Source organism: Hyla sarda, chromosome 1 (genome assembly GCF_029499605.1).
Source record: "Hyla sarda isolate aHylSar1 chromosome 1, aHylSar1.hap1, whole genome shotgun sequence".
NCBI lineage: Eukaryota > Metazoa > Chordata > Amphibia > Anura > Hylidae > Hyla > Hyla sarda.
Window position 1 is genome coordinate 102,305,837 of NC_079189.1, and position 23,319 is coordinate 102,329,155.

At 40.3% G+C, this 23,319-nt stretch overlaps 1 protein-coding gene across 1 annotated transcript in view; it reads left to right on the plus strand.

The window, feature by feature from the left end:
* The window catches only part of PDGFRL (platelet derived growth factor receptor like), a 158,084-nt gene that overhangs the window by 90,583 nt on the left and 44,182 nt on the right, over positions 1-23,319 (plus strand). Inside the window, exon 3 of the mRNA XM_056559005.1 lies at positions 17,359-17,510. Within this exon, the coding sequence (XP_056414980.1) occupies positions 17,359-17,510 (152 nt within the window). The remainder of the gene's footprint in view (positions 1-17,358; positions 17,511-23,319) is intronic.

The window sequence follows — 23,319 nt, forward strand, 5'->3', positions numbered from 1 at the left end:
AGGGAAGATCTGAGACATCTGGCAGAGGTACCTGAGCAGGATCCATGGCCGGATCTTACTGTAACACTCACGTTTCAGTAGACAGGAACACTGGTGGTAGTGGATCCGTTGGACCTGTGTGGCAGATGACACGGCCGTACCAGGGAGCGGAGTCTAAGGTGCCGCTGGTTTTCACCAGAGCCCGCCGTAAAGCAGGATGGACTTGCTGCGGCAGGCGGCACCCAGGTCGCTACCCCTGGCACGGTTCGACCACACAGGCGGCTGAGGAAATTTGTGGCACAGGAAAGATAAGGCAACTCGTAGTCAGGATAGCAGATGGTCAGGGCAGGCGGCACAATAGCATAGTCAGGAACGTAGCAGGTGGTCAGTAGACAGGCAGCAAAGGAGCAAGGTCAGGTCACAGAACAAAGGGTACGATACACGACAAGGTAATACTCAGTGACGCTTTCTCTCAGGCACTAGGGCAACAAAGATCTGTCAGGGAAGTGTGGGAGGTGGAGGAATTTATTACCTGAGCCACAGGTGATTACTTAATGGGCACACTGGCCCTTTAAATCTCAGAGCTCCGGTGCGTGCGCTGGAGCATAGAGACAGAAGAGGAGGCAGGAGGAGCAGGAGGTGAATGACGGGCTGGGATTCGCATGCAGGCGCGTCCCGCGATGCGCATCCCAGCCCCGCCGGCAGCAGAGGGAAACGGGACCATTCGTTCACGGCCGGCGTGTGCGGCCAGAGCACGGGACCTAACAAGTATATTTTATATATATATATATATATATATATATATATATATGTATATGTATGTAAATATATATACATATATATATATATATATATATGTATGTATATTACAACTCACATGGCCTTTCCTCAAGCATACAATAACTATTCATGACTACACATTCATACAAATATAACAGGGATCAATACATTTTTGTAATTTAAGGTGCCAATACATGCTCTTAGGTGTGGAACAGGAATATAGCATAGACAATAGGGACTATTGACAAGGGCCTGCACCATTTTTGACATCTAAACATCTTTCCTGTTAGTTTGTTAGGAACTCCCCTTATAACATAAGCTGCTATATTATATAAACTTCTGGGTTTCTCTTTGTGTTATTCTGATATTTATATTTGTGAGTAGCTACTCTTTTGCTTTGTTTGTCTTTTACTGTTTGAGGTTCTATTTAGCTTTGTTTCTTTTCTCTGCTTGTTGTTTCTACTAGCAGAAGTTAATCAGGGTTTTCACAAGACCATTGCAAGGACAGTGAAGTTTAGTGGTGTCTGGTATTAGCATAGAGTTAGGGAAAACATCTAGGCAAGGCGACCCTTCCATTAGGCCACCGCCTAAGGCCTCATGCTGATGGGGCCTCGCCCCAGTCCTCACCCCTGCAAGTACATGAGCCCCTAAGACATTAAGAGATGTGCCACACACAGTCACGTCTACTATGTCCTTGCTCAGCCCTGGTTACTCACCAGAGAGGAGCCCTGGGAAGAAATGAGGAGTCTCCTCATCACTCCTGGTGCCTGTTGGGTTCATGCTCAGCTTCGGTTTCGGCCTTCCCTGTATCTGCCGCAGCTGCAGGTGAAGAGAAGATTAATGGGCGGTCAGGACAGGTTATCAATTTAAAAGTAGAAATACCATCCCCTGGCCCATGCCATGCCCTAATATCCCCCTACCTTGCACTGATGTCACTGTGCATATTAAAGGGTTTATCCAGGAATAGAAAAACAGAGCTACTTTCTTAAAAAAAAACGCTCCCGGTCTATCTGCAGCTTGGGTGTGGTATTACAACTTGGCCTCATTCACTTCAATGGAACTGCGCTACAGAACCAGATCCAACCTGGAGAAAGATGGGGAGTGGTTTTTTAAAGAAATTAGCTCTGAAATTAGATCTTTCTATTCCTGGATAACCCCTTTAACCCTGTATTGTATTGTCATTGTGCACCTTATCCCTGTACAGTACAGTTATAATTTAGTGCCCTACTGTGATCCTACTTTTTGGTCGACACTATTGGTATAATATTGTTTCTGCAAGATCTGTATAGACAGGGCTGTGTCTTTCCAAATCCTGTCCAATCAACTGAATTTACCACAGGTGGCTCCAATCAAGGTGTAGAAACATCTCGGAGATGATCAAGAGAAATGGGAGGAGTCAGAGCTAAATATCATGTGTTATAGCAAAGGGTCTGAATACTTATGTCCTAGCAAAATTTTCGTTTTTCATTTTTAATAAATTAGCAAAAGTTTCCAAAATTCAATTTTCACATTCTCATTATTGGGTATTGTGTGCAGTATAGGATGTTGGGGGAAAATTCATTTTTATTTTAACACCAGGGTGCAAAATAACAACATATGAAACATTCCTGTATAAACTGTATCTAATGTATAAGACCAGCAGTACATACAGAGTAAGATTTATAAAAAAAAAAATAATCTGTGTCCAAGATCTTCTTAACAGTGAACTGAATAGATTTATTGTCCTTTTTATTTTTTTATTTTTTTTTAAACATGGCAAAACTGTAGATTGAACAATTTTAGCATGTCATATTGTGGTATTCAGCTAAAAAGCACTATAATCTGCTCTTGAGGGGGAGCCAGGTCACCAAAGATCTATTGAAATGTTATCTTTGATCAAGTAAAAGGTCATAGTAGATACATGTCTATCAAGGTTCTGTGCATTAGAAATGTCCTACAAATCCATAATAAAGGCTGTTTTCTAAGTAGTGTTCCCTAATCTATGCATCTCCAACTGTTGTGAAACTACAACTCCCATCATGCCGCTGGCTGTCAGGACATCATGGGCGTTCTGTGTTTATGACCGCTAGAGAGACAGAGGTTTGGGGACACCTATCAAAAGCAACCCCTTTCTTCAGACGAAAATTTTCTAGCGGATTTTTCATCCTGATTTTCCGCTTCACAAATTCCGAAGTGTGAATTTGTGAACGGAAAACCATTCACTACACTATGCATTATAGTAAGCGGAATTTCTGCCGGAAATTTCAAAGTGAAAATTCCGGCGGAAATTCCGTAGTCTGAACCTAGCCTAAAAAGTAAATCTGACCCTTGAAAGTGGAGAAATGCTGTTCACAAACATTTACACAAATGGTCAGTAGGTGGCAGTGTTTTACTGTATTGAGTCATTATAAGACCCATATATCCTTTCTATCACTAGTAAATCCTATAATAAAATCTTTATTATTATTATTATTATTATTTTTTTTTTTTTTAATAAATGTCTTTTCTTGAGCATGTAGTGGGGAGAAAGCTTGTTGCAGCCACTGATGACAATGTCCTCACTTTATTGAATTGAATATTGTATTAGTAAGGAAACCTCAATTTGTAATAGTATTGTATTATGAGTGTCTGATGTATACACCATCTTTATTTATATAACAACATATTTTGTAGCACTTTACAAAGCTTGTTGTCACCACGCACTATCCCCATTGGGGCTCACAATCTAGGTTACACATTAACATTGGAGTGTGGGAGGAAACTGGAGTACTTACAGGGGTACTACTGCGGAAAACTTTTTTTTTTTTTTTTTTTTTATCAACTGGTGCCAGAAAGTCAAACAAATTTGTAAATTACTTCTATTAAAAAATCTTAATCCTTCCAGTACTTTTTAGGGGCTGTATACTACAGAGGAAATGTTATCTTTTTGGATTTCTCTGATGTCACGACCACAGTGCACTCTGCTGACCTCTGCTGTTCATTTTAGGAACTGTCCAGAGCAGGAGAAAATCCCCATAGCAAACATATGCTGCTCTGGACAGTTCCTAAAATGAACAGCAGAGGTCAGCAGAGAGCAATGTGGTTGTGACATAAGAGAAATCCAAAAAGATAAACATTTCCTCTATAGTATACAGCCCCTAAAAAGTACTGGAGGGATTAAGATTTTTTTTATAGAAGTCATTTACAAATCTGTTTAACTTTCTGGCACCAGTTTATAAAAAAAAAAAATAATAAAGTTTTCCACGGTAGTACCCCTTTAAAGGAATCCCAGGCAAACATGGGGCAAACATACAAACCCTTTACAGATGTTTTACTTGATCAAATTTGCAAGGTAATAGTGCTAACCTTTGAGCCACCAAAGTATTGTTTTTATCGCATTGAGAAAAAAGAGAATATGTAATTTGTACTGTAAAGTTCACTGCATAAAAACAAAAAACCCAAAATGTCAAAATGAAAATTGGGTGTGCCTTTAAGCGGTTAATGCTTTTTGCATTTACCACAAATGTAAATTTTAATATGGGTAACACCATGTGAAGTAGTGGAGCAACTGCTGTACAAGGTTTGATAAACCTCCCCAATGCTCTAGTTCTATAGATATAATAGGGGGAACTCATGAAGAGTGGTGTAGGTGCATGTGTTTTTAGCCCCTTCATTTGTGTGGTAGAAATTGTGTACGTGCACCAAATTTATAACATGGTGCTGATCACATTTCTTACTTCAGTACTCCACTTTGTATGTTGCTCCATCTGCAACTTTTTGTGAGACTTTTTAACCTGTGCAGCCACAGCCAGTTTAGTAAGGCAAGTCAGGGCTGGTGTAGATTTGCTCCTCAGTTAGCACAGTTGCGCCAAAAGATGCGCCAAACTGAAAAGATGCACCTTCCTGCCCACTGCATGATATCAACTGAAATCACCACTTGGTATGTTTTTAAAACATTAAAATGAAAAGTCGAAATTCTTTGGAGAAAAAAAAAATCCCTCGCCAAAGAATAGCAAAAAAATTTTATGAAAAAAAGGGTAAAATGGTTCATAGATTCCCCCAATGATCAGTGGTGTAACATGTAGCTCCTGGACCCCAATGCACAATCTGTCACAGGGCCCCATTTCTAGCATTTATAACCCTGGTGTCCTCTTATATGGCAGAGATGCACCAGGGCCACCTCTGCATCCCCTATAGCTGCGCCCCTGATAATGGTTATCGTTAACAACCATGAAGGCAATCCCATTAACAATAATCTTCATGTCTATGACTTTGAATAGCTGTCTGTCAATATGTATAAATCATGAGGACAGCTTATATATAAAGCTTCATTTATATTCCCTATGACCATATCGCAGGTTAAGTCCCACAAAGTAAACACCTGAAGTTATCTGGCAGGATAAGTCTGTGTCCTTTCCAGGTGATATCAGACTGTATAAATAAGGGATCTATGTGGACGATGATATACAGGCGTGGTCGCAATTACAACATGACAGATTGTTGGTGAAGAAAATGTGCTCCTGTCTCATGACAGTACAGTCTGGTTATTCCATGCAGAAACTACATTACCCGAGCTTGGCTCCTGTCATGTCTGCTCCCCTTCAAGGATCTTAGGTGGACCCTGACAACCGTGTTGAATAGCATTAAACAAAAATATATGTTATTCATCTTGTATGAAAGAATCGTGGGGGTTATTTATCATTGTGTTCTATTGCTTTTTTTTGTCTACATTTGCTAATTTTTATTTTTGCACTAATTGCAGGGTTTTTTTTCCATCATTTTGGTGTTGCTAGACCATTTTTTTAAGTGACAGATGCAGAGGTCACTAATTTATTATATGCATGTTTTTGATTTTCGCCCAAATTTTGCCGCAACTCCTGACCACGTCTTAAAAAGTTTACTACTCCTGTCTGATTGCAAAAAATAAAGAATAAGAGAGAATAAGAACGTAAAATAAAATAAAAAAACGTGCAAAGGAAAAGTAAAGCAGTTGTCCATATGAACCAACAAATATATTTTTTAAGGTACAAAAAAGGAATGGTAAAGAAGTAAGAAACCATGAGATTGTTAGCAATGGCCAAAATCTAACAATTTCATGTGCCCAAGTTTAAAAAAATATCTGACAAAGTGATAACAAAATAAAAAAAAGTGAAAGGTAAATATAAATATATATATATATATATATATATATATATAAACAAGGGATAAGGAGCAGCACTCTGTAAGATATAGGTCGAAGGTGGGTGCACACGGCCGGAATCCCAGGTCACGGGAGACACTTCACGATGTAGAAAGGATGTAGAAAGGAGAAGACTGTAGCACTCCAATAAGATGAAAAGTGAATGTGGCTTTATTCCAATTCAGACATCAAGGCCTTGATGTCTGAATTGGAATAAAGCCACATTCACTTTTCATCTTATTGGAGTGCTACAGTCTTCTCCTTTCTCTCTATATATATATATATATATATATATATATATATATATATACAGTGGGGATCAAAAGTTTGGGCACCCCAGGTAAAAATTTGTATTAATGTGCATAAAGAAGCCAAGGAAAGATGGAAAAATCTCCAAAAGGCATCAAATTACAGATTAGACATTCTTATAATATGTCAACAAAAGTTAGATTTTATTTCAATGATTTACACTTTCAAAATAACAGAAAAAAAAATGGCGTCTGCAAAAGTTTTGGCACCCTGCAGAGTTAATATCTTTAACATTCTTCCTTACAAAAGTTTCCAGTTCTTTGAGGGTCTCTGGGTTGTCTGTCATGCACTGCTCTTTTAGGCTAGGTTCAGATTACGGAATTTCTGACTGTCTGCCTGCAAAATTTTCCGCCTCCAAAGGCGTTTTTCAGTTTCATGCATAATTTTGTCATTTCCGCGAGTAATCTGCCGCTATTCCACACGGAAATGACGCCACCAAATCCGCCTTAAATTTCTGCTTCAATTACAAGCAGAAAACAGTGGGAGTGCTAAGAGCCAAGTTCAGCCCCTTTTGGACCATGTGATCACATGACCCAAACCAGGTCAGTCAATTTTTTCAATGTGGGCTAGTCCAAGAACCAGTGGGCTGATCATATTAAAATTTCTGACTCAAATCCGTACGGATTTACGCATGTAATCTGCTTTCAATCTGCCTACATTCCGCGTTTGAACAAAAATCCGCTAGGGAAATGAGAGTCCCATTGAAGTCAATGGGATTCTGCTGCGGAAATCCGTCTGAAGAAAGAGCACCTCCTTTCTTCATGCAGAAATTTTCTAGCGGAAATTAGACACGCAAATTCCGAGTGAAAAAATCCGAAGTATGAACAGTGTGAAGGAGCAGTAAAAAAGGTTGGGGCACTCTTACGTGGATGATGGGGGCGTGGTGAAATTGTCAAGAACCACTGCACTCTGGGTAGTGTGATGTCCCGCCGAGGTTATCAACAGGGACAGCACCTCACCTGGCGAGTGGAAAGTGGAAAGTAATAGCGGCAGTTGTGCTGCTCGAGACCCCCTGTCCGTGACCGCGAGGGGGTACGGAAATATTACAACCAGGAAAAGGAGAGTAGAAAATGGGGGTACTAGACGAGCGCTACTGCTAGAATAAAAGGATGCAGAACGCCAATAAAGCACAGGGCAGTTTATTATGGTTTAGAACAAACGGACAACACGTTTCGGCACCAGCATGTGCCTGCTCCAGGTCCATAAAATAAATGATTTTGGCGTCCTGAAGCCTATGGTGTGCTGTGGTGGCGTGAAGTCTATGGTGTGCCACGCCATGGTGTGTGGCGTGAAGCCTATGGTGTGCTGTGGTGGCGTGAAGCCTATGGTGTGCCACGCCACAACAGCACACTTTTATCTTTGCGGTCATCTGAAGCCAATTGTCTATGCTGTGAAGATCCGAGATGTGCAGCACCTGAAACTACGGATACTGGAAGCCTGTGCTAGCATTTCTCCTGCGGTGTTGCTATCAGTGTGTGAAGAGTGGGAGAAGAGGGTTGCATTGACAATCCAACACAATGGGCAGCACATTGAACACATTTTATAAGTGGTCAGAAACTTGTAAATAACTCTTGAAAGAATAAAGTTATGTTAAAACCAAGCACATCATTGTTTTTCTTGTGAAATTCCCAATAAGTTTGATGTGTCACATGACCCTCTTCCTATTGAAAAAACTAAAGTTGGATTCAAAATGGGTGACTTAAAAATGGCCGCCATGGTCACCACCCATCTTGAAAAGTTCCCCCCCTCACATATACTAATGTGCCACAAACAGGAAGTTAATATTACCAGGGCCTGTGCACTGAGGACAAGCAGGGCTCTGTGCACTGAGGACAAGCAGGGCTCTGTACACTGAGGACAAGCAGGGCTCTGTATACTGAGGACAAGCAGGGCTCTGTACACTGAGGACAAACAGGGCTCTGTGCACTGAGGAAAAGCAGGGCCAGCCAGAGTATAGTGCAGAGATGCGAGCACAGGAGAAAGCCTCCATCTCTGCAATAGATAGGACGATCGCATTGGGTGTCAAGAGTGACACCCGGGGCTATCTGTCTATTAGTACAGGTACTACAGCTCCCATGATGGAAGTAGTACTACCTAAAAAATTTTAAAAATAGAGGAAAAAAAGTGAAACACACACACTTTATTAAACACAATATTAAAATACATTACTAATAAAAAAAAATTATTATAAAAAATATATTATTTTTACATTTAAATGGTCCCTTTCTACATTTTTATTATTGTTAGCTACATTTTTAGGTCCCTGCCCACTGGCACAAAAATTGATCCCTGTTTAAAAATTAACATAAACATTTTTTAGTCTTTCAATTTTCAGGAGTGGGCAGGGACCAGAAAATTCAGCACTCAATATTAAATATGAATGACGAGTGCATTTCATAATTTTTTTTTCTAGTTTTTGTTCTAAATCCTAATTTTTTTTATTTTCACTTTACTTTTTTAGCCCCATTTATTAGATTTTTTTGGTAATTTAGATGTGCTGCCATGAATAATTGCGGGGGTTAGAGACGAGCTGAGGACAGGGACATCAGTAATATGTGTAATACAGTAGGCAAAAAAAAGGCTGAGTTTCCCTAATTTACCAAAAATCCATACATTTACAGAGGTCTTCTATCAGAAAATAAAGATACTTCAAATTGTAATTTGCGGAGGCAGATGGCAGGGACAATAATGAATGTATGTATTTAATGTAATTGTGAAGGATGATGTCATTGTAATTATACAGTATGAGTTGGTTTTAAATGACAAATTACTGCAAAACTCTTCCTGTAATTCCAATGTCTCTGCATATGCAGGAAGACATGGATGGGAGCTATAATTTTAATAGGATGGAAAGGACTTTTTTGTTGCTGTAAAATGTAGAAGGGTATATGTAACCATGGATGTGACATGTGGGATTACATTTTTATATATGTGGAAAATCTTTTATTTTTATGTAGGGGATTATGGGAGTTATAATTTTTAAATTCCAGTTGTCCAATCACAGTGGTTGCAGCAGGGACCAGCAGGGAGTCACTGAGACCGTATGAATGGAAGAAAGAAAGTTTTGAGACATACAGTAGATGCTCTAATTGGAGCAAATTAAGGTTAATTAACAGCCAGTTGAGGTCAAATAGGTAATAGAACATCAAAGGATCGTAGGTCAAGTGGTTTGACCTTAATTGGTTGTGGTTTCATTATTTAACCCCTTAAGGACCAAGCATTTTTCTGTTTTTACACTTTCGTTTTTTCCTCCTTACCTTTTAAAAATCATAACCCTTTCACTTTTGCACCAAAAAATCCATATGAGGGCTTATTTTTTGTGCCACCAATTCTACTTTGGAATGACATCAGTCATTTTACACCAACATTTCTGGCGAAACGGAAAAAAAAATAATTGTGCGACAAAATTGAAGAAAAAACACCATTTTGTAAATTTTGGGGGCTTCTGTTTCTAAGCAGTACATTTTTCGGTAAAAATGGCACTTTATCGTTATTCTGTAGGTCCATACGATTAAAATGATACCCTATTTATATAGGTTTGATTTCGTCGTACTTCTGGAAAAAATCATAACTACATGCAGGAAAATTTATACATTTAAAATTGTCCTTTTCTGACCCCTATAACTTTTTTATTTTTCCACGTACAGGGTGGTTTGAGGGCTCATTTTTTGCGCTGTGATCTGAAGTTTTAATATGTACCATTTTTATTTTGATTGGACTTCTTGATCGCTTTTTATTCCTTTTTTTATGGTATGAAAAGTGACCAAAAATACGCTATTTTGGACTTTGGAATTTTTTTGCGTGTACGCCATTGACCGTGCGGTTTAATTGATGATATATTTTTATAGTTCAGACATTTACACACGCGGCGATATCACATATGTTTATTTTTATTATGGTTACATATTTTTAATATGGAATTTGGGAAAAGGGGGGTGATTTAAACTTTTAATAAGGAAGGGGTTAATGTGTGTGTATTTAAACTTTTTTTAAACTTTTTTTTTACACTTTTAGTCCCCTTAGGGGACTTTTAGGAGGAATCATTAGATTCCTCATACAGATCATTGTGGTTTCATAAAACCACAATGATCTGCGTGCTCTGCACTCGATTGATAAAGCCTGGCCCTGCCAGGCTTTATCATTCAGAGAGCCGGAGCCACCGCAGCAGGAGAGGTAAGCCCTCAGGCTACCTCAGTAGTGGATCGCTCCCCTGCGATCGCGCTGCGGGGGGGGCGATATACCCCACTGGACCACCAGGGACTTAATACAGGCACCTTTAGACGCCGCTGTCAACTTTGGGTTAATAGCCGGCCGCGCTGATTGCCGCATGTCGGCTATTAACGCCGGCCCCCAGCTACAGGAATCAGCTGGGGGCTGGCCGGTATGACGCGGGCTCGAGTCGGGAGCCTGCGTCATACCCCGGTAACGGCCATTGGACGAGTATAGACGTCCATGGTCATTATCGGGTTAATCAAAGTCTTTCCCTTCTATTTCCTGTTCTTCATTTATCTGCTGTGTGAGGGAAATAAATACTATATATATATATATATATATATATATATATATATACATATATGACGAATACATATATATATATATATATATATATATATATATATATATAATCTAATGTAAAAGTTTACATCTACATACATCTACAGTATATAATATTACATATTATCCATATTGTACATATACTCGATATGCTGGGTCCCGCAAAAGTATTGAGATATGCAGCGGGACCCACCGACAGTCAGTTTGCAAACAGTGCACAATATATGTTTGCAAACTGCCCATGGGTACCACCGATCCCGCAGCATATCTGACCTGGGTTGAAGGAACGAGACACGCATCTTATTTAAGTACCCACGGATATATATTTTGCACTGTTTGCAAACTGACTGTCGGTGGGTCCCGCAGCAAATCTCAATACTGTTGCAGGACCCAGCATATCGAGTATATGTACCATATGGATAATATGTAATAAAATATACTGTAGATGTATGTAGATGTAAACTTTCACATAAGTTCATATATATATATATATATATATATATATATATATATATAATTATTATTTTGTCATATATATGTATTTGTCATATATATAAAAATATATATAAATATATATATATATAGAGAGAGAGAGAGATACAGAGATATAGATATATAAATCATATATCTGTATATATATTATTATTTTTTTTTTAATTCCGCTCATACAGCAGACAGATTAATGAAGAACAGGAAATATGAGGGAAAGACCTTAATTGAATAATGAAACCACAGAAAATTAAGGTCAAACCACTTGACCTACATTCCTTTGATTTTATATTACCTATTTGACCTTAATTGGCTGTGGTCTCATTATTCAATTAATCTTAATTTGCTCCAATTAGAGCAGCTACCGTATATTTCAAAACTTTCTTTCTTCCATTCACATGGCACCAGTGACTACCTACCGGTCCCTGCTGCAACCACTGTTATTGCAAGCGGGGACAACTGGAATTCAAGAATTACAACTCCCATCATCCCCTACATAAAAATTAAAACGATTTTCACATATATAAAAAGGTAATCACACATCCCACATCCGTGGTAACATATTCCCTTCTACAGCTTACAGCAACAAAAAAGTCCCTTCCATTCTACTGAAATTAAATCTCCCCTCCATGTCTTCCTGCATATGCAGAGACATTGGAATTACAAGAAGAGTTTTGCAGTAATTTGTCATTTAAAACCAGCTCATATTGTATAATTACAATGACATCGTCCTTCACAATTACATTAAATACATACATTCATTATTGTCCCTGCCATCTGCCTCCACAAATTACAATTTGAAGTATCTTTATTTTCTGATAGAAGACTTCTGTAAATTTATGTTTTTTTGTAAATTAGGGAAACTCAGTCTTTTTTGCTGTATTATACATATTACTGATGTCCCTGTCCTCGTCTCTGACCCCCACAATTATTCATGGCAGCACATCTTAATACCCAAAAAAAATGGGGCTAAAAAAAGTAAAGTGAAAATAAAAAAAATTATGATTTAGAACGAAAGCTAGAAAAAAAATAATGTAATGCACTCCTCATTAATTTTTAATATTGAGCGCTGAATTTTCTTGTCCCTGCCCACTTCCCAAAATTGAAAGACAAAAAAAATTTTTTGTTAATTTTTAAACAGGGATCAATTTATGTGGGTGGGCAGGGACCTAAAAATGTAGCTGACAATAATAAAAATGATGAACTTTTTAAAACATTTTTTATTAGTAATGTACCGTATTTATCGGGGTATACCACGCTCCGGCCTATAACACGCACCCTCATTTTACCAAGGATTTTTGGGTAAAAAAAGTTTTTTACCCAAATATCCATGGTAAAATTAGGGTGCGTGTGTGCGCGTGTATACCCCGATACACCCCCAGGAAAGGCAGGGGGAGAGAGGCCGCCGCTGCCCGCTTCTCTCCCCCTGCCTTTCCTGGGGTCTAGAGCCGTGCTGCCGCCGCTTCTCTCCCGCTGGCTATCTGCGCCGCTGCCCGTTCTCTCCCCCTGACTATCGGTGCCGGCGCCCTATTGCCGGTACCAATAGCCAGGGGGAGAGAAGCGGCGCCGGCAAGGGGGCAGCGGCGCCGACAGCCAGGGGGAGAGAAGGGGCAGCGGCACCCATTGCCGGCGCCGCTGCCCCGTTGCCTCCCCCCATCCCCGGTTGCATAATTACCTGTTGCGGGGGTCGGGTCCGCGCTGCTTCAGGCCTCCGGTGTGCGTCCCCTGCGTCGTTGCTATGCACTGCAGAGCACAGCACGGCGCAGTTTGCTGTCTGGGCATGTTGCGAGTTGTAGTTTTGCAACATCTGGAGGGCCACAGTTTTGAGACCACTGGACAGTGATTTACAACCTGAAACCCTCTAAATCTTGCAAAACTACAACTCCCAGCATTCAGGAACAGCATAAGGCTGTCTTGGTATGCTGGGAGTTGTACTTGCGTGCCTCCAGCCATTGCATAACTACATCTCCCAGCATGCCCTTCCGCAATCAGTACATGCTGGAAGTTGTAGTTTTGCAACAGCTGGAGGCACACTGGTTGGAAAATACTGAGTTAGGTCATAGAACCTAACTCAAGGTTTTCCAGCCAGTGTGCCTCCAGCTGTTGCAAAACTACAACTCCCAGCATGCATGGTCTGTCAGTGCATGCTGGGAGTTGTAGTTTTGACCCCCCTCCCATGTGAATGTACAGGCTACATTCACACTGGCGGCAGATTACAGTGAGTTCCCCGCTACAAATTTGAGCTGCGGCAAATTTTCCGCCGCAGCTCAAACTCCTAGCGGGAGACTCAGTGTAATCTGCCGCCAGTGTCAATGTAGCCTAAAAACACTACACTACACTAACATAAAATAAAGAGTAAAACACTACACTACACTAACATAAAATAAAGAGTAAAACACTACATATACACACATACACTGCCCCCCCTACCACCCCCCTCCCCAATAAAAATGAAAAACGTATTGTACGGCAGTGTTTCTAAGATAGAGCCTCCAGCTGTTGCAAAACAAAAACTCCCAGCATTTCTGGACAGCAATTGACTGTCCAAGCATGCTGGGAGTTTAGCAACAGCTGGAGGCACCCTGTTTGGGAATCACTGGCATAGAATACCCCTATGTCCACCCCTATGCAAGTCCTTAATTCAGGCCTCAAATGTGCATGGCGCTCTCACTTTGGAGCCCTGTCGTATTTCAAGGCAACAGAATAGGGTCACATATGGGGTATCGTCGTACTCGGGAGAAATTGCCTAACAAATTTTGGGGGGCTTTTTCTCCTTTTACCCCTTATGAAAAGGAACAGTTGGGGTCTACACCAGCATGTTAGTGTAAAAAAAAATAAACATTTTTACACTAACATGCTGGTGTTGCCCTATACTTTTCATTTTCACAAGAGGTAAAAGGGAAAAATGCCTCCCAAAATTTGTAACGCAATTTCTCCCGAGTACGGAGATACCCCATATGTGGGCGCAAAGTGCTCTGGAGGCGCACAACAAGGCCCAGAAGGGAGAGTGCACCATGTACATTTGAGGTGATTTGCACAGGGGTGGCTGATTGTTACAGCGGTTCTGACAAACGCAAAAAAAAAGCACACCCACATGTGACCCAATTTTGGAAACTACACCCCTTACGGAATGTAATAAGGGGTGCAGTGAGAATTTACACCCCACAGGTGTCTGACGGATCTTTGGAACAGTGGTCTGTGAAAATGAACAATTTTGCACAGCCCACTGTTCCAAAGATCTGTCAGACACCAGTGGGGGGTAAATGCTCACTGTACCCCTCATTACATTCTGTGAGGGGTCTAGTTTCCAAAATGGTATGCCATGTGGGTTTTTTTCTGCTGTCCTGGCACCATAGGGGCTTCCTAAATGCGACATGCCCCCCGAGCAAAATTTGCTCTCAAAAAGCCAAATATGACTCCTTCTCTTCTGAGCATTGTAGTTCGTCCACAGTGCACTTCAGGTCAACTTATGGGGTACCTCCATACTGAGATGAGATGGGGTTACAAATTTTGGGGGGTCTTTTCTGCTATTAACCCTTTAAAAAATGTGAAATTTGGGGGAAAACCAACATTTTAGTGAAAAAAAAATTTTTTTTTACATATGCAAAAGTCGTGAAACACCTGTAGGGTATTAAGGCTCACTTTATTCCTTGTTATGTTCCTCAAGGGGTCTAGTTTCCAAAATGGTATACCATGTGTTTTTTTTGCTGTTCTGGCACCATAGGGGCTTCCTAAATGCGACATGCCCCCCAAAAACCATTTCAGAAAAACGTACTCTCTAAAATCCCCTTGTCGCTCCTTCGCTTCTGAGCCCTCAACTGCGCCCACCGAACACTTTACATAGGTATATGAGGTATGTCCTTACTCAAGAGAAATTGGGCTACAAATATAATATACATTTTCTCCTTTTACCCCTAAAAAAATTGGGTCTACAAGAACATGCAAGTGTAAAAAATGAAGATTTTGATTTTTCTCCTTCACTTTGCTGCTTTTCCTGTGAAACACCTAAAGGGTTAAAACATTTACTGAATGTCATTTTGAATACTTTGGGGGGTGCGGTTTTTATAATGGGGTCATTTATGGGGTATTTCTAATATGAAGACCCTTCAAATCCACTTCAAACCTGAACTGGTCCCTGAAAAATTATGAGTTTGAAAATTTTGAGAAAAATTGGAAAATTGCTGCTGAACTTTGAAGCCCTCTGGTGTCTTCCAAAAGTAAAAACTCATCAATGTTATGATGCAATCATAAAGTAGACATATTGTATATGTGAATCCCCCAAAAAAAATTTGGGAATATCCATTTTCCTTACAAGCAGAGAGCTTCAAAGTTAGAAAAATGCAAAATTTTAAATTTTTTCATCAAATTTTGGGATTTTTCACCAAGAAAGGATGCAAGTTACCACAAAAATTTACCACTATGTTAAAGTAAATTATATCACGAAAAAACAATCTCAGAATCAGAATGATAAGTAAAAGCATTCCAGAGTTATTAATGTTTAGAGTGACAGTGGTCAGATTTGCAAAAAAGGGCTTCGTCCTTAAGGGGTTAAAGAGGTACTCCGGTGGGAAACTATACATTTTTTTTTTTCAAATCAACTGGGGCCAAAAAGTTAAACAGATTTGTACATTTCTACTATTTAATCCTTAATCCTTCCAGTACTTATCAGCTGCTGTATACTACAGAGGAAGTTGAGTTGTTCTTTTCTGTCTAAACACAGTGCTGCCTGCTGACATCTCTGACTGTATCAGGAACTGTCCAAAGTAGGAGCAAATCCCCATAACAAACCTATCCTGCTCTGGACAATTCGTAAAATGGGCAGAGGTGTTAGCAGAGAACACTGTGGTCAGACAGAAAAGAAATCCAAAAAGAAAATAACTTCCTCTGGAGCATACAGCAGCTGATAAGTAATGGAAGGATTAAGATTTTTAAATAGAAGTAATTTACAAATCTTTATGGCACCAATTGATTTGAATTTTTTTCCCCCACCATAGTACCCCTTTAATGCACAGGTTTAAATTTGGAATTATTTAGGCAGCACTTTTTTAGTTGTGTGTTGTTGGTACCTTCAAGGTATGCCCCACTGCCACCACCAATATCCAGAAGAGGAGAGAAGAGTTGGCACACCCTTCATGAGCTTATGTATTGACTTAGTGTTTGTTTTCCATGTCCGAAATATACATCACTTGTGTGCTTTTTATAGCAATGTTTTAAGCTTAATAGTAATCCTATGGTGGATGGAATGAACTCCATACATTAAAAGGCTGTGTGCAATGTTTGAATTACTTTTAGAATATGTTTAACCAGTTAAGGTCACAGGGTATATGGGTGCCCCTTTGCATCTTGGTACTTAAGGACCAGGGGAGTACCTGTACGCCCTGGTCCCATTACCGGGGTTTGAAGCATGTTCACGAGCTGAGCAGCCAGGACCCAAGTTTAATGTAAGACATGGCCACTCAGGCCAATGCTAGGCATTAACCCTTAAGACGCTGCAATCAAAGTTGATCGCGGTGTCTAAAATGCTGGGATAATGTGCTGGTTAGCTCAGCGGAGCTGATCGGGACCATCATGGCGCCTCCTCGTTGTCCAATCGGTGCTCTGTAGCTCCCAGCCAACCAAAACTCAGCATTGAACAGTGTATGCAATCGAAATATTACATGGTATAGCCCCCTACTGGGACAAAAAAAAGTAAAAAGTGTTTAAAAAAAAGTTAATAGATGTGAATAAGTCCCTCCCCTAATTAAAGTTTGAATCACTTTTTCTTAAGTACCACAGGTTTTTTCATTTTTGCACTTTCATTTTTTCCTCCTCACCTTCTAAAAATCATAACGCTTCCGTTTCTATGCAGTGCACTTTTTGGTAAAAATTACCCCTTATCTTTATTCTGTAATGATACCCTACTTATATGATTTTGTTTTACTTCTATTAAAAAATTATAACTTTGGAATTTTTTTTTACATATATGCCATTAACAGTGCAGTTTAATTAGTGTAATATTTTTATAGTTCTGACATTTACGCATGTGGCGATACCACATATGTTTATTTTTGTTTACATTTTTTTTTTTTTTTTAAGAGAAGACTGAACAATTTCTTTTGTTTCCTCTCTAGTATAAAGCAACTTGACAGGTATGGGCAGCTGATCCTCATGAATTCCTCTGCAGCAGATACCGGGGAGTTTAGCTGCTGGGCCCAGCTCTGTGACAGCCGCGGCTGCAAAAAGGATGAATCCAAGACCGGCTCTACATATATATTTTTCACAGGTAACAAAACTTTTAAGGTCAGTTTAACTAGAAGCAGATGTAAAGTTTTCTGCATTCGGAGGGGTTCATTGAGACAAAACAGGGTAGATATACCGGTAATACATAATTCATTATATATCAAAGCTTTTATTGCAGAATTGTATACTCTGTAGCTGTATAGATTGAAGCCATGTGCTAAATATTTTTATTATTAATCTGCATTGGACATAACATAATTTGTTATATATTGCACCAATAGCTAGGGAATTTTACAACAGTTTCCTTATATTTAATGTTTCTTACACCATCATTCCAATGGTGTATGGCGAATGGCAGACAACTATGTCACGTTTGTCACTATAAGGCTATATTGCTCATGTGTATAGCCTTATGTCCATATATCACATATGTATGTTCTTAGATCAGCATTCCTTTCCATTTATTTGTTAACCAAAAACTTTAAGAAATTTCAGCAGAAGGTGCTGCTTTCCATTCCTGCATTTCCATTCCATGGATTTTAACCCCTTCTGATGCTAAGAAACCTGAAAGCCCCTGTGGAGAGTATGGAGGAGGAAATACACTGCTAAAAAAAATAAAGGGAACACTTAAACAACACAGTGTAACTCCAAGTCAATCACACTTCTGTGAAATCACACTGTCCACTCAGGAAGCAACACTGATTGACAATCAATTTCACATGCTGTTGTGCAAATGGAACAGACAACAGGTGGAAATTATAGGCAATTAGCAAGACACCCCCAATAAAGTAGTGGTTCTGCTGGTGGTGACCACAGATCACTTCTCAGTTCCTATGCTTCTTGGCTGATGTTTTGGTCACTTTTGAATGCTGGTGGTGCTTTCACTCTATTGGTAGCATGAGACGGAGTCTGCAACCGACACAAGTGGCTCAGGTAGTGCAGCTCATCCAGGATGGATGCGAGCTGTAGCAAGAAGGTTTGCTGTGTCTGTCAGCGTAGTGTCCAGAGCATGGAGGCACTACCAGAAGACAGGCCAGTACATTAGGAGAAATTGAGAAGGCCATAGGAGGGTAAGAACCCAGCAGCAAGACCGCTACCTCCGCCTTTGTGCAAGGAGGAGCAGGAGGAGCACTGCCAGAGCCCTGCAAAATGACCTCCAGCAGGCCACAAATCTGCATGTGTCCACTCAAACGGTCAGAAATAACCTCCATGAGGGTGGTATGAGGGCCCAACGTCCACAGGTGGGTGTTCTGCTAACAGCCCAACACCTTGCTCTTCACAGATGAAAGCAGGTTCACACTGAGCACATGTAACAGATGTGACAGAGTCTGGAGACTCCGTGGAGAACGTTCTGCTGCCCGCAATATCCTCCAGCATGACCGGTTTGGCGCTGGGTCAGTAATGGTGTGGGGTGGCATTTCTTTGGGGGGCCGCACAGCCCTCCATGTGCTTGTCAGAGGTAGCCTGACTGCCATTAGGTACCGAGATGAGATCCTCAGACCCCTTGTGAGACCATATGCTGGTGTGGTTGACCCTGGGTTCCTCCTAATGCAAGACAATTCTAGACCTCACGTGGCTGGAGTGTGTCAGCAGTTCCTGCAAGAGGAAGGCATTGATGCTATGGACTGGCCCGCTCATTTCCCAGACCTGAATCCGATTGAGCACATCTGGGACCTTATGTCTTGCTCCATCCACCAACGCCACGTTGAACCACAGACTGTCCAGGAGTTGACACCACCTCATCAGGAGCATGACCAGGCATTATGGGGAGGTCATACGGGCACATGGAGGCCACACACACTACTGAGCCTCATTGTGACTTGTTTTAAGGACATTACATGAAAGTTGGATCAGCCTGTAGTGCGGTTTTCCACTTTGATTTTGTGTGTGACTCTATATCCAGACCTCCATGTGTTGATAAATTGGATTTCCATTGATAATTTTTGTGTGATTTTGTTGTCCGCACATTCAGCTATGTAAAGACGAAAGTATTTCATACGATCATTTCATTCATTCAGATCTAGGATGTGTTACCTTAGTGTTCCCTTTATTTTTTTGAGCAATGTAATATGATCTTAAGTACCATTTTGGATCTATAGCATATATATAGTGACTAGTGTTGCTCGCGAATATTCGCGATTCGAATATTATTCACGAATATCGCATATTCGCGAATTCACTAATTTCGCGAATATAGCGCTATATATTCGTAATTACGAATATTCGTTTTTTTTTGTTTCTTTTTCTTCACAGTACACATCACAGTGATCACCCCTCTCTGCTTCCAGCTTATGTGGTGTAAAGAAGGCTGTAATACTACTGTGTGAGACTGGCGCGCGGAAATTCGCATATACGAAAATTAGCATATGCTAATTTTCGCATATGCGAATTTTCGCGGATGCTACTTTTTTATATGCTAATATTCACATATGTTAATTTTCGCATACGCTAATATTCGCATATGCGAAAATGAAATGAGAATATAACGAAAATTCGCGAATATATGACGAATATTCGTCCATATATTCGCGAATATTCGCGAATTCGAATATGGCCTATGCCGCTCAACACTAATAGTGACATATATATAGTGAGTTATTTGTAAGTGAGGCAGATTAAGGATACATTCACATATTGGGGACGGGTTCTGTCTAGATCCTCTATTGGTAGTTCCATTGCAGTTTCATTGATGGAAAGAAAACGCATGCTGCACTATTCTTCTCGTCAATATGCCGGACACAATGAAGGAAACTAATGGATCCCATTATAAGTCAAAGGGGTCTTACAGACATAGTTGTGTAGTTTGACAGGTCTGGCACAGCCGTCATAGTTTCAATTGTAATGGTAGTCATAATTGTTGTGTAAAAAGAGCCTTAATTATGACTTGACTGGTGGGCATCAGTTTATAAAAATAAAGTTATTTTTTGTACATCAGTTTGTAGCTTCTGATGTCTGAATTACAACAGGGGAAGAGATCAATGAAACTGCCTGCCCCAAAAATCTGGTGCAATTTGTTCCAAAGAACTGGCTTATATGTACCACATTTCACTGATCTTCCCTAACAGCAGATGTCATCAGGGGAAGGATAGGGCTTGTTGGATTACAAGTATTTGTACCTATATGGGGTCGTTTGGAGGAATATCAGTCAGGCAAACATTTATATATATATTGCCACTTTGGTAGCCATATTCATCCCATGACTGGTTTACTTGTGTGGTCCAACTGATTTCTATAGGATCTAAATACAGTCTCTGAGTAGGTGACCAGTAGTAACAATACTGGTTGCAGTCATAATTGAGATTAGTCTTTCCAATATTTCTATCCTTGCATACAAGAATCATATAATATGCAATCCACAGCCTTAAAGGGGTACTCCAGTGGTAATTTTTTTTTGACTATATGGCATCTTCTTTGTAAGTTTGGTTTTTTTGCAATATGCATGTGTTACATGTTTTGGCAGCATGTATGTGTGTTTTTCTTACCCGTTTGTTGGGCAGTAAGTTCTGTAGTTCAGGGATTTTTCTTTTACTGTTGTCCACAGTTCTGAGTCTGTTGTGGACAAGATGTCACAGCTTTTTTTTTCTCTGTCTGCAAGAGAAAAATAAGCCACGCCCCCTCATCTCATCCAGCTGAGTACACAGCTCCTCCCCCCTGCTCTGTATTCTAAGGACACAGGTCTGCACAGGAGAAGGACCTCACAGAGAAGATAAGTGTTATCTGAAGGGGAGGATGAGAAGGTGCACGGACTGGGGATGTATGGACTGCAGGGGAATAAATCTCATACTGGGAATGATCTCTATATGTGAAGGGGGAGGGGGGGGGGACTCCTGAATGACACATGCTGGGAGTTGTGGTCCCTGTTGTGTGTGTGTATGCTAGTGTTTACAAACCAGTGTGCCTCCAGCTGTTGCAAAACTACAACTCCCAGCATGCCCTTACAGACTTTGGGCATGCTGGGAGTTGTAGATTTGCAACAGCTGAAGGCACACTGGTTGGGAAACACTGTTCCAGCCTATTCAGCATACACATCATGTTACATCAGTGTTTCCCAACCAGTGGGCCTCCAGCTGTTGCAAAACTACAACTCCTAGCATGTCCAAAGGCTGTCAAGGCATGCTGGGAGTTGTAGTTTTGCAACAATTGGAGGCACCCTGGTTGGAAAACACTGGTGTATGCCCTACAGAGGTGTGGTACAACCCCCAGGAGACTACAGAGGCAGCATGCTGGTGTTATACCACAGACTGAAGACTCCTGAATGACACATGCTGGGAGTTGTAGTCCCTTTTGTGTGTATGTATGACAGTGTATCCCAACCAAGGCTGATTATATTAGTGTACTGTGTATAAGGGGGCTGACCCGAGAAAATAGTAGGGTGGGTAAAGGGTGGAACAAACAAACAAAAAAAAAGGAGCCGCCCCAAACCAGCAAGGCATGTGGCATGCTGGGATTTGTAGTTTTCAGCACAGCAAGAAACAGGAAATAGAAGCAAAGATAGGAAAACAAAGAGGGGGATAAAAAGACAACAAAGAATTGAAATAGAGTCGCCTAAACAACAAGAATAGAAATGAAACAAAACAAATAGGTTAAGTCACAAACGGAAAAACACGTTAACCACCGGAGTACCCCTTTAACCCCTTAAGGACCAATGACGTACGCGTACGTCACGAGTCCCGATCCTGTGATATAACGAGGTATAATGCGGCGTCATAGTGAAGCTGGGACCCGCCGCTAATAGCGGCTAAAAACCAAAGTGAAAGTGCCCGGCTAGCTCACGGAGCTGTTCGGGATCGCCGCGGTATAATCGCGGCATCCCGAACAGCTGTAGCACAGGAGGAGGTCTTCTTACCGATCGCCGAATGAATGCTTCAAGCCTGAGATCCAGGCTTGAGCATTCAATCGCCGAAAACACTGATTAATCCATTCCTATGGAGATGCATCAATCAGTGTAAAAGATCAGTTAATGCAATGTTATAGCCCCCCCTATAGGGGCTATAATATTGCATAAGAAAAGTGTAAAAAAAATCATTAACCCTTTCAATTATCCCTTCCCCTAATAAAAGTTTGAATCACCCGGCATTTCCAAGAATAAAAAAAAACTGTGTAAATAAAAATAAACATATGTGGTATCGCCACATGCGGAAATGTCCAAACTATAAAAATATACCACTTTTTAAACCGCATGTTCAATGGCGTACGCGCAAAAAAATTCCAAAGTCCAAAATAGCGCATTTTTGATCACTTTTTATACCACAAAAAAGTGAATAAAAAGTGATCAAAAAGTCTGATCAGAACAAAAATGGTACCATTAAAAACTTCAGATCACAGCGCAAAAAATTAGCCCTGATAGCGCCCTGAACACAGAAAAATAAAAAAGTTATAGGGGTCAGAATATGACCATTTTAAACGTATAAATTTTCCTGCATGTATTCATGATTTTTTTCTGAAGTAATACAAAATCAAACCTATACAGGTAGGGTATCATTTCAACCGAATGGACCTACAGAATAAAGGTAAGGTGTCATTTTTGCCAAAAAATGTACTGCGTAAAAACGGAAGCCCCCAAAACTTACAAAATAGTGTTTTTTCATCAATTTTGTCGCACATAGATTTTTTTTCCCGTTTCACCGTAGATTTTTGGGTAAAATGACTAATGTCAATACAAAATAGAATTAGTGACGCAAAAAATAAGCCATCATATAGAATTTTAGGTTAAAATTTTAAAGAGTTATGATTTTTTAAAGTTAAGGAGGAAAAATTGAAAATGAAAAAACGGAAAAAGCCCGGGTCCTTAAGGGGTTAAGAAACCATACTATAATAATTAAAGAAGCTTGTAAATTACACTTGAATTATTG